We start from the raw sequence: 12,796 nt of genomic DNA, 5'->3' as shown, positions 1-12,796 counted from the left end.
GCTCAAACACAGGTGCTGGTCTGTTTTAAGCCTTATGGAAGGGGCCCTACTCCCGATGTGTCCTTTTTGCTTGAGTCTCTCTTGCCTTCTAGCAGCTCTTCTCATGCCTGCATTAGGAACAGGCTCCTCCTGTTCCTCTGTCTCACTACTATCAGTCTCTGGAGGGTCTGGAGTCCGCACCTCACACCCCGATGGCCCTGGCCCCACCTCAGCCTCATCACTGTCCAACTCTGTTGCCAGCTCCGTAGGCTGCTGATGGACCACAACACTGAATTGCTCCCAGAAGCAAATTGGCAACCAATGCAGCTCCTGCAGGAGAGGTGATGATACATGTGCACACCAGGATCAGCACATGACCATGCGGGGTGCTGCATTTTGTATACAGTATTCCTATCTGTACAGCATGTTGGAAGACCTGTTTTTTAATAGATAAATCTGCCATATATTTATATATACCTTAAAATACCTTTCTTTAGCTTGATGTTCTACAAGTAGATTGGATTCCAATCTCTGGTTCTTAGTCAGCATTGGACTTGAAATTCAGACTCCTATGGCATTAACTACAGCTCCATTAAGTTTTGAAAGTTTAAACTTTATTTTTACATTTCTGCTTTCATTCCCCTTGTCAAATAAAGTTGCTGCAATGGTCATAAATGAGAGGATTGGTTTTAAAGTCACTTTTTCAGTGGTTTTAAGTTTGGCCACTAAACAAATTGTTGTAAAATGAGGACTATCTGTACCTCACTTTTATTCACAGGGGAAAGAGCAAATAATGAACTTCTATCAGGTAATATATGATGCAAGTGCATAGCTGTAATTTATGTGACAACCCATCATGATTTTAACACTATTGCAGTTTGCTGCATGTTCATGAATTGCCCTTTCCCATCTGCCTACTATCTGATGGAAAAAACTGTTCAACTATTACTATTGCCATAAGTTGATGTTTTTACAGATAACAAAAATACTATTTTTGTTCCAGAATCTGGAATGCACCATTAAAAAACTCTGAAATGAAGCCAAAACTTTTTTTTACTATTAATACAATTTTATACCTTCATTATCATCAACGTACAACCTTCATTATCATCAACGTACAAAACTATAAAAACAGCCATACAATAAAAATCGTATCCCTCAGTCCAAAGTAATTTCCTCCTTTCTGTACAAAGTCTATCAAAGAAAAAAGAGGCAGTTCAATTGCCATTAAGGTTTGGAAACCCACTGCACAGACTTACACGTCTGTTGCAGAAAGGCTTGTGCCCCTCTGGGAGAAAAGTGTTGGAAAATATCCAGCTAGTGAACCATACAGTATCCAAAGAAAACCTTGACCTCTGATCCCTGATTCTCTCACCCCTCTTTGAATAAAATTTCCAGTTTCAGGCATAGTAAATATAGAAACAAAAATAAAAATGCAAAAATAGGTCATGTGAAAATCTAGGATTCCCCTAGGGTAACAGATCCCCTCCCTCCCCGAAAAAAAGATTGGCCCAAACTTTTAGGGGGCTCAAAACGGTTCAACACGGCACTCAAGTATATGTAGAAGGCCGCCATGAAGACCGGGGTAAACCGAGGCCGCAGCGACTTCCTTTCGGAGCCCGAAGGCCTTGACGAAGGGACATCAAGTAGGCCACTGTTCGGGCCCTCTCGTCGCTATGGAAACGGACGGGACGGGTGTGATAGTACGCAGTGAGGTCACAGGGGGAGGGAGCGAGACACGTAGGCGCGAGATGAAGGCGTAATCTGCCGCGGCCACTCGCGGGACTCGAGCGCTCCGAGCGCGAGGGGAAGAGGAGCGAAAGGGGCCAGAAGGCGCGCGTGCTCGCTCTCCCGGGGTCCAGAGGCCGCCTAGAACCGTGGGCGCGAACGAGGGAGGAAAAGGGCGTCCGCTCGCTCGGGGGGATTGTAGGGTGAAGCAAGCGCGCCCGCCTCCTCGGGGCGCGAGAAAGAGCCCCCCACTCGCCAGGGAACCAAGCCGGGACAGGCAGCTGAAGAGGCGTGGAGCCGGGAAAGGAGGGAAGACCCACGCAAGCCGATTGGGTAGGCGGTGTTTAGGACGCCACCCACCAATCAGGGCCGTCGGAGGAGGGAAAAAAAAAAAAGAGTTTGCCAGCCCGGGGGTGTGTGCTTTTTGTAGCCTCCCCTCCAATCGGAGCAGCGACAGTCGCGGCTGAAGCCGGAGCAGCGCGCCAATCGCGGGGCAGCCAGTACTAGAGAGCGCGGAGTCGGGGATGTCCTACAAGCCTATCGCGCCTGCCCCCACCAGCTCAGGAGCCGCCGGCACCAGCAGCAGTAGCGCCAGTCCCGCCCCCGGAGCCCCGCCGGTCGGTAAGAGCCCCCGCCTGCCCGCCCGCCTGCTCTCTTCCCGCGCCCGAGCAGGATGGCCGGCTGGAAGCCGAACAGGGCGGAAGGCTAAGCGGCGGAGTCGCCTGGGGTCAGTGGCCGGCCCTAGAGGGTTGCCTCACCTCCCTCCCCCCCCCCGCCCTTTTCCTGGCAGGTTTTTCCTGGGCCTTCCAGAGAAGCTGGATAAGACGGAGGGCTCGAGGGAGGCCGATCAGAAAAGGGAAGAAGGGAAAAAGCCGGGTTGTATTAGAATAGGAAAGAAACAAAATGAATGTATACTTTAAACAAAAGGGGGAAAAACCTAAGACGATTAATATATGTGCATATAAATATATATATGTATAATATGTGGGTATCTTATCACACTGATTCTTTTAAGGTAAGAAAGGACTGCTGGTTAAAAAGAACAGCGAACCGGTCCAGAAAAGTGAAAAGTTTCAACTTCTGGATGGTAAAAGTGGGGGAAATAAACAGAATAGAAGCTCAGTCTGCATATTTACAGAGATTTCTTGATTATATTCGGTGTGGTGGCATAAAATTTGCAGTTTGTGCTAAGAGTAGTGAGCCCCATTAAACTCGGTTGGATTTCTGTTTGAGCAATATATAGGGGTTGCATAATATCAGGTGAATCACCTTTTGCTAGGTTAGCAATACACTGGAGTTTAATTGAAAAATAAGCACAAAGGAAGACAAGTTACAATTTTACTTGTAACTCTAGCTAACTAATTTGAACATAGCATAAGTGGCAGTGGCCAGGAAGAAGCAATTTCATATACATGAGTGGAACTGGATCCTGGGGTTGTATTTCTTGTCAGTTTTTCTGTAAAGAGCATTCTGACTGGGTGTTCCCTAGGATCTGGTTACCATGTTTAGGAATGGAAATTACTTTTTTTCTAGTACACAGACTACTAACTCTGCTCTTTGTATATATCTTGGCTTGGGTACAGAAAGTTCCTGGAGGTATTAGCTGTGCTGATACCCTCCACCATGTACTTATGCTTCTTTTGGCATATTTGAGTCTATTATATAGGTTTGAAAATAAATATTGGAATGAATATATGTATATGCTTGAAAAAGATTGAGATTGACTTCCTGATTGTATACAAACAGGATGTTAATTATTCATAAATAGGTGTGTAAACTAGAGCACAGCAAGAGAATTTTTAGCTCAGTGATGAAGTATGTTCTTGCATTAAGGACATTCAGGTTTCAGGCCATGATATCCAGTTTGATTTCATAATACTTTTATTAAACTTTACAATTAAAAAGATAAAAGCTACCATAATATAAAAAAGGAAAAATTAGTGAAGAAAAAAGTAGAAAAGAAACAAGACTGTAACAAAGAATATATATATTCTTTCCACATTAAGTTAAATTTACTTCTTTAATTGTAATCTTTAGTCCCTTCTAGTTCCCTTTAGTGTATAGAGTATAACCTTTCAGACAAAAACATTTCCTCATGGGACCGCATACAATTAATTAAAAAAAAATTCAATTAAGTCCTTAAACTTGTATTTAAATCTTATTTTGCTAGGGATTAAAAGAAATTCACCTAGTGGTGTAAAATTTGTCAATTCAAAGATTCTTAATAGCTGAAAAGCAGTTAACAAGCAATTTCTGAAAGTAATTAGAGAAGGAAGTATGGAAACCCAGTGTCATTAAAGTGCAGACCACGGTTTGAGCAAAGTTGGCTTTCCCTCAATTCCAGGCTGGAAACTGCTGTCTTGGATTTTTCTTATGAGGAGCAACTATCTGGAGTAGCTGTGGGTGATCTCAAGTCCTCTCTTTTTCCAGAAAGGAATGCTGGTTTTCTCACTTTAGTTTGCCATTTTTTCAATGGAAGTCCTCTTGAGTTGGATTTTAGATAGCAAATTAAATTATCAGCCACACCATAGATAGTCATGAGCAGCCAGAATAATACTGTTGGATTTGATCAATTTATCATTTAAACTTCATGTATTTTAGTCCATGCATTGGGTTATTAACTGAATTTCCTACATGCATTAGATATCTGCAGAACACTAAAAGTTTTCAAAGAAAAGCAGCCTTTCACTTTATAAAATCTTCCTTTTCTACTTCTCATATTTTCTTCAGTTCAGGGAAGTTAATTGCATGTCTAATTACTGTGCTGATGTGGTTGTATAAAAAGCTTGTAAGTAATTTAAAATGCTAGACACTTGGTAGAAAACACACTGCCTTTATGCTAATTAGAAGAATATGGATCCATCATTATTAGATAGTGTTAAAGGAAATTGTATATGATATTATAACAATTTTGAAAGGACATTACTTGTGGAAAAAATCTCAGCTAAACTAACATCTGCAATAGTTTGCTACACTTTGTAGTAGCCATTGGTGAATCATTTGCACAAATTAAAAAACAATACAGTAAGTGAAGTATCCAAATTGTTTGCAATCTTGGTAGGGGCCAACCTCAAATAGTTATTGTTCTGGATTTCTCTGATCAAAGTAATTGGGTTGCTTTCATACTCCCTTACTTTCTACCACACATTAATTCCAAATGATTCATAGTCCAAAAACATTCCCTTTATAAGTGGGATAATAATACCCATTTTTCTCAATTGAGAACTTTGTATTTTCAAATTTTCTATTTTTAGAAACTTGTCCTGAGTTGAATAGTTTTAGTAGACCATAATGTGATATAGGATGATGAGTAGTGTACCATTTATGTGTACATTTGTACTTTTTACTTGTTAAGTGCCTATCATTTTATAATAGAATTCGCAGGATTACTCATAAAATACTGAAATTATGATCTACTTTTAGAGTGTCAGGCTCACAAGGTTAGGATGAGAAAAGCAAGATGAAGTTGACAGCCAAGAATAATGTCTGAATTCAGATCAGTATAGGGCAGCAAGTTCTCAGTAAAAAAAACATAAAATTCTGCTTTATGTTATATATTGGGCTGCCGGAAGTTGAGTTAAAACCCACAAGCTACTGCGGTCAAGATGGAAAAGCCAGGGGGAAGTTGTCTGTTCACATTACAAATATATATATTTGTTTTCTGAGGTTTTCGCGGGTGTTTGTATGTAGGTCTTTGGTTATTTGGGTTTTCTCCCGCGTAAAATTTCTCCCGCCAAGACACTTCCAATTTTACGCAGGAGAAAACCCGAATAACCAAAGATATATATACACATATATACACACACATATATATATATATTTGTTTTCTGAGGTTTTCGCGGGTGTTTGTATGTAGGTCTTTGGTTATTCGGGTTTTCTCCCGCGTAAAATTTCTCCCGCCAAGACACTTCCAATTTTACGCGGGAGAAAACCCGAATAACCAAAGACCTACAACACACACACACACACACACACACATATTTATATATTTGTTTTCTGAGGTTTTCGCGGGTGTTTGTATGTAGGTCTTTGGTTATTCGGGTTTTCTCCTGCGTAAAATTGGAAGTGTCTTGGCGACGTTTCGACAAAGTCTCATTCGTCATCTTCAGGCTTCAACCGTGCTTCTGGGAGCAATGTGTGATTGCAGCTGTTTCTTCCTTTTAACTGCTAGTGGGGTTTGAACTGATTGGGTGGGAGCTTGGCTGTGCTCTGATTGGATGGGGGTGTGTCCTGTTTGGGTGGGGGCTTGGTTGTGCTCAGATTAGTCGTGAGTTGCTGGGGGATTTGAGCTGGTGAGCTGCATTGCTGTTGTTTGGCTTCGTGTTTGTGGTCGTGCTACATCTTCATAGTGGGTGTCTGTCTGCTGTATGTATGGATTGGAGGGGTTTGATATGGCTAATGTTGCAGCTGCGGTCTGGCTTCTGGTCCTTGGTCGTGCTTCATGATCAGTGTGGGTTTGGGTCTGCTTTCTGGGTGGATGTGTGGTGGTGACATCCTTGTGGACCTCGTGAGTGTGGGTCTGGTGTCATTCCTCGTGTTAGGGACTCGTTTGTCAATAAGGGCGGGTTTCCAAATGGCTGGTAGGCGGGAGGTATCATCTCGTTTGTTCATGCTGTGTGAGCGTTTTTCTATCTCGATGGCTTCTCTGATTATTCTGTTGTTAAAGTGTTCAGTTTTGGCGATAGTTCTGGTCTTTTTAAAGTCAATATCATGTCCTGTGGCTTTAAGGTGTTGGACCAGGGGAAAAAAAGACCAGAACTATCGCCAAAACTGAACACTTTAACAACAGAATAATCAGAGAAACCATCGAGATAGAAAAACGCCCACACAGCATGAGCAAACAAGATGATACCTCCCGCCTACCAGCCATTTGGAAACCCGCCCTTATTGACAAATGAGTCCCTAACACGAGGAATGACACCAAACCCACACTCACGAGGTCCACACAGGATGTCACCACCACACATCCACCCAGAAAGCAGACCCAAACCCACACTGATCATGAAGCACGACCAAGGACCAGAAGCCAGACCGCAGCTGATATTAGCCATATCAAACCCCTCCAATCCATACATACAGCAGACAGACACCCACTATGAAGATGTAGCACGACCACAAACACGAAGCCAAACAACAGCAATGCAGCTCACCAGCTCAAATCCCCCAGCAACTCAGACTAATCTGAGCACAACCAAGCCCCCACCCAAACAGGACACACCCTCAGCCAATCAGAGCACAAAAAAACCCCCATCCAATCAGAGCACAGCCAAGCTCCCATCCAATCAGTTCAAACCCCCACTAGCAGTTAAAAAGGAAGAAACAGCTGCAATCACACATTGCTCCCAGAAGCACGAAGCTGAAGCCTGAAGATGACGAATGAGACTTCGTCGAAACGTCGCCAAGACACTTCCAATTTTACTCGGGAGAAAACCCGAATAACCAAAGACCTACACACACACGCACGCACACACACACAGACACACACACACACACACACACACACACACACTTCTGCCTCCATTTCTTAAAGAAGGCTTGCTGATATTTCCAAGAGATTTTATTCATTTATTTATTAAACTTCTACCTTGTCTCAGTCTAGCAAAGCAAAATCAGTAGCTCATATAATGTATTAACAAAATATAAAACTTCCAAGGTATGATTAAAACAATAACATGATAAAACTCCAGCAAAAATGGACATTAACAATTAACAAGTGGGAGGAAAAGTGGGGAAAAGATGGCAGCCCCATATAAAGTGAATTACAGTAGTCAGCCAGATGGTAATGAAGATATGAATTAGCTGAGTCCTTCTGTACCAGGTAAAGGTGACAATTAGTTTGTCACTCAAGATAAGATTACAATGTCAATATAATATTAGAATCTAAAATAAGAGAAGAAGACAGGCTGAAGCCTAAAATTAAATTTCTTTTCTTTCAATCCTAACAAAGGAATCAAAGATATAAAACATAATAAACGTGCAAGAACAAGTATTCTATTCAAAGACTGATAAAAATAAGTTAAACTTAATAATTGCATTCACATATAAGCAGCTGTTTAAAAATGTATTTTTAAATAAACTTTTTAGGATTAGAAAGAATGTAAGCACATACACTTCAGTAGTGGGTTTCAAATCCTGGCGCTACCAGTCCGCTATTGGGAGCACGTGAGCACACAGTGCTTCTGCGCATGCGCAGAGCTTTTTTGATGACGTCTGGGTGGGTGGGCGGAGCCTCCCGCCACCACTACTGATTCACCCAAACTGGGGCGAACCAGTAGCAACCCACCACTGAATGAAACTTCCAGTTGTGTGATTTATGTCAACTGTCCTACAGAATTGTTCAAATAGAAATTCTGTCATTTGAGAATCTAAATTCCCACAAGCAGTTCAGAAGGCCTATACTGTAAATCTGATTTTAGATTTTTAAAAAACAAAACCTCTTAGTTTACTCAAAACAAATCCTTCCATTATTGTCTTAGTCGTTTCCACAAAGAGAAGTAACAAAATTACAGTATTACCCCCTTACAAGTTCACGAGCCCCAAGAATTTAGATTAAGCAGCGAGCTTAATGCCATCCCTTATTTTTCAGCTACCAGTGTTCCATCACCATCTGGTTCTGTCCCTGGAACATCTGCCCCCTTTCGACCTCTCTTCAACGATTTTGGGCCCCCATCTATGGGCTACGTGCAGGTGAGCACATAAGGATGTGGAGGGTCTTGCCCATTGATTGAAATAATGGAAGAAGGTTCCTGTTTTTGATTTCTGCTGTTGAACTTGCAGGCTATGAAGCCACCAGGTGCCCAAGGCTCCCAGAGCACATATACAGATTTGCTTTCTGTAATTGAAGAGATGGGCAAAGAGATACGACCTACATACGCTGGTAGCAAGAGTGCTATGGAACGACTGAAGCGAGGTAAGAAGCATCTTCATCATAGTATATTAGTATAATTACTTTTGAGCAGCTACTCAAATTTGTCCTGTCAGAAGCTGGCATTAGCTGAAATTCTCAGGTTCCTTATAAATTCACATATATGTGGCTCACTTTCCCAGAAGTTCTGCAAACTTACCTCTTCTGAAATACAATGTTGCACAGTGATTAACAGAAGATTAATGTGGCAGTTTCCAATGAACTCTTCCAAGTCAAACTTCAATTGAGTTTGTAATTGAAAGTTGGTTCTAGTCTTGCTCAGGAAAGAATGAAAAGAGCTCTCTAACCCTAAGGCCAGAGCTCTCAGTATTTCCAGCCAAATCAGTTCTCACTAGTGCAAATAGCTATGCCACAGTAGGAACAGGTAGAACCTGCTAGATTAGAATCTATACCCAGCAAGTAAAAACCTAGCTTGTAGGGAAACGCTGATTTGTTTCTGCAGCTGTACAACAGCTGTACAACAGTTCCTTATGTTGTGTACTGCATTGCTGCCAGTTAGTGCCTTGTACTTTCTGATTTATTTAAACCCACATATCTGCATTTTGCCTTATATCTTCTGATGGATCTTGAATTTAATTAGTAAGGTATATATAAATGTTTTATATGGAAGATGCTACAGTTGCAAATTCTGTCACATACTTTGTGGTTTGTGTTGCTACTTTGAAATCCATTATTCAGCATATCTTACTCTTGTGACTTTCTTTCTGCAGGTATTATTCATGCCCGGGCACTAGTAAGAGAGTGTCTGGCAGAGACAGAGCGCAATGCCCGCACGTAACACTCGCTTTCTCCTGGTGCCACCCGTGGAGGATCCTAGCACTTTCCAGCTAATCAACATTTTAGAATCTGGAGTTTTCCCCTTCCTTTCAAATCTTTCCACCAATCAGTGTCTCAAGTCTTAGAACTGTGATCGCCTTCAAAGACCTTTATACCAATTGGCACCTAAGAATCTGAAGTATCTCCACTTGCATCACAGAACTTCCCGTCAATTGGCATTCTGGGAGTATATACAGAAAGCGTTCATTGTGCATATCCTTGGTTTACTAGTCGAAATAATTGCTGGTGACAAGTTCTATATCTTTATAAAATACATGGGGGTTTTGAATAAATAAAAATCTTTAGAATTTGGATTATTTCTTCACTGTGCTTTTCTATTTTTTTTTAATGTGGTGAGGGAAATATTCTCTACCTCACTAAAATATTCCTGAAGGGCATGTATTGCAAGATATGCTTCCTTGATAAAGCAGTATCAAGCCCTCTTCCTCTTGCAACAAGAGTCTCAACCAGCGATCACTGAGCCTGTATTGGAAAACTTGTAATAAAATGTTTCTACTCCTATATGACTTGTTTCTGCTGTTATTGTGTCAATGTTAGGAGCACAGTACACCTATGCTAACATTTCATTTCTAAAGCTTTTTCCCCAATAAACTAGGTTTCTGCTGCTTCCCATTCTCATTGGGCAAGAGGCTTTCATGAAATAGTTTCATCTATTTGAAGTTGGATTTTTATTTCTAAATAAAGTATTTCTAAGTGGCGTTACAAGGAGAACACAAATTGCTAATGCAATAGTCAGTAGAAAATACTCTGTGTTGATTAGTATGTATATTATAACCATCATGAAACAGCATCATTCATCGCAAGCATATTTTCAACTCACTACTTGGCTCTCAAATACACTTTGAAAATGGCAAGTTTTGCAAAGCTTTCTAAATATTAGGAATGACGATACAGCTCTTTATTTCTGGTGATACCATACTCCACAGCAAAGGAGCTCCAGTGAAAACTCTTGCCCCAATTCCTCTCTTACCTCATCTTATAGGAGGTTAGGACTCTCAGTACGCACTCCGCCAGCCTGACTTGGACGTGCAGATTTTGTTTGAATATATGGTGCAGATAACCAGGCCCCAAGCTTATATGTGGAGAGAATTCCAGTAATCCAAATAGGAAGTGATATTGACCTGAGCATGCGTTGGCCTGGCCATGTCTCCTGTTTCAGTCAAAGTTAGGCAAAGGATCTCCAAGGCATAGTTTCTACTTTTGCCAATGGCAATGGAGAATCCCCAGACTCCCTCCTGCAGCAACTACTCTAAACGTGTTTGACTTATGAACTGGGAACTACCCAGCTTTTACAGAATAATTTCTTGGTCCCCAGGGAGAGGGTATTAGTTGTAAGGAGGCCTAGATATTACTAGTGAAGCATGGAGCTATAAGATTCAGTTGTGCCTCCTACAATATGTCTAGAAAGGATGCCTTATAGAAGGGTACAATAGAATACAAAGGTGGTTAAACTTTCCCTTTTTCCTGTGTTTCCTTTTTTAGAAATAGTTCATAGATGGTTGAAAAATAATATCTTGTCAAGAAGAGTAGTAGTTCAAAGTTGAGGAATTGTAGAAAAGTGTGATTGAGTGTGATGTATTAAATTATCCCCTCCTACCTGCTGATTCTTCACAGAGGAACTTTTAACTATTGTTGAGATAAAAAGTGTATGTCTTCAGATATAAAATGTACTTCAGCCCTTAACTGCTATAACTGAATATCATACATTCAGAGGATTATTTAACTGCCCTCCCAAAATTGAGGGAGAGATAATGATTGCTGTATGGGCTAAAATTGTCCTTTTATTAAAAACCTACCGTAAGTCGCATTATTACATGACCTGACTCAATTTTATAGCTACTTTTAAGCAATTCACCAGAATTGTTAAAAAGAAAATCATCATTAAGTGACTCATGGCTGAAGTCTGAATCCAGCTTATCAAATGGGTGTTTTCTGCTGGAAAATGGCAAAAGCATTGCAAAGCATGATCTCATAACCATTGGATGCTGCAACTGGGTATAAATACAAGCCAGTTGCCAAATGACCAAAATGCAATTGTGAATGGGGGCGCGGTGCAGCAGTCATACAAGGACAATTCATAAGTAACTTTTTGAGTCTGACCCAACTTTGAACAGTTGTTAAGCTACCTGTCATAAATCAAGGGCTACCTGCAAATGTAACAAAATACCCAATATATATATATCTCAAAATATAGAACTGAAAATCATCTTTTTTGTTAGCAGATTTTATGAATACAGCAGGTATCAGTTGGATATCCCGCAAATACCCTCTAAATCTGAAATGTAGCATTGATTTGTAAGGTTTTATTTTTGGAAATGTCCCCATAAGTAATTGTTAGTTTAGCAGCTTAAATACGAGATGCAAAGTCAGAAAAACCAGTGGGTTTGTTTTAAAGAACAGTTGCTTTATATAGATGTATGAACTAAACTGAAGGTGGATGAACTATTGCAAACTATAAAGAAAGGACACAAATGCTTTCCAGAAATCCTACTACTTTTGGAAATTAGGTTGAGGTTCACAATTGTTGCTGAGTATTTTAAAATAGTAATGATAGTATTGAATTGACCTCCCTATGTTGTGAATTTTTTAAAGAAAGGCTTTGTTAAAATAAATATGGTTATTAAGATGAAGTTAGTAATGGAAGAAATTTGACTTCCAAATCATACCAAGGTGTGGAATTAGGAAGAATTGAAGATTGCAGGTGTGTCATATATTTAGGCAAATAAAGTGTATATGTTGTTCATTTTTTTAAAAATTGTCCTCTCTGATGCTATATACAAAAAGGAGGATATAAAAACTATTGAAATACATTTTAAAATCTTGGCAAAATCATCATTAAGTGTGTTTACATTTCCCTAAGGAAGAAAAATGGCCCCTGCCCTTTTTGCGTTCTGACATCATTCATCATTAGCTTCAAGCCCATCAGTGGTTGGAAGCAGCTATAGATTTAAGGGGAAAAAAAAGATTTATCACTCATTGCAGTTGCTTTCATTCTTACGGAGACACCAAGATTTAATTTCTATGCTGATTTATGATCCTTAATTCTATATACACTTGCTGGTCTAGAGGGATGGAAAGTATAGTGGACTATCTTCTATCTATCTATCTTCTATATAATACTAAAACTCTTGTGTCTATAACCTTTAACTGAACAAAATGCTGCATCATAGGGCCACCATTTTTGAATGAAGGTACCTCCAATGGGCTAACTTACAGTATGTGTTTAAAATCCAGGACCTATAACTCCCATGAAATTGAAATTTGGCCAAATTTGTAGGTGCTACCGCACTGCCATCCAGAGGTTTAGTAAACTGGTCTTATCTTAGC

At 40.4% G+C, this 12,796-nt stretch overlaps 1 protein-coding gene across 3 annotated transcripts; it reads left to right on the top strand.

Annotated features, from left to right (window-relative positions):
- Positions 1-1,761: 1,761 nt before the first annotated feature.
- On the top strand, positions 1,762-9,970 carry CDK2AP2 (cyclin dependent kinase 2 associated protein 2). 3 transcript variants are annotated; one of them, XM_058154710.1, is made up of 4 exons: positions 1,762-2,040; positions 8,294-8,394; positions 8,485-8,617; positions 9,343-9,970. In XM_058154710.1, exons 2-4 carry the CDS (start codon positions 8,380-8,382, stop codon positions 9,408-9,410), a joined length of 216 nt encoding a protein of 71 aa, XP_058010693.1. In that variant the 5' UTR covers positions 1,762-2,040; positions 8,294-8,379; the 3' UTR covers positions 9,411-9,970. The 3 variants fall into 3 exon arrangements, with proteins under 3 accessions (XP_058010693.1, XP_058010679.1, XP_058010683.1); XM_058154696.1 differs by lacking the exon at positions 1,762-2,040 and adding an exon at positions 2,051-2,328; XM_058154700.1 differs by lacking the exon at positions 1,762-2,040 and adding an exon at positions 2,302-2,434.
- Positions 9,971-12,796: the final 2,826 nt, after the last annotated feature.

This window comes from Ahaetulla prasina, chromosome 1 (genome assembly GCF_028640845.1).
Source record: "Ahaetulla prasina isolate Xishuangbanna chromosome 1, ASM2864084v1, whole genome shotgun sequence".
NCBI classification, from domain to species: Eukaryota; Metazoa; Chordata; class Lepidosauria; order Squamata; family Colubridae; genus Ahaetulla; species Ahaetulla prasina.
Note: the sequence above shows the minus strand (reverse complement) of the source record. Positions and strands in the feature narration are given on the sequence as shown.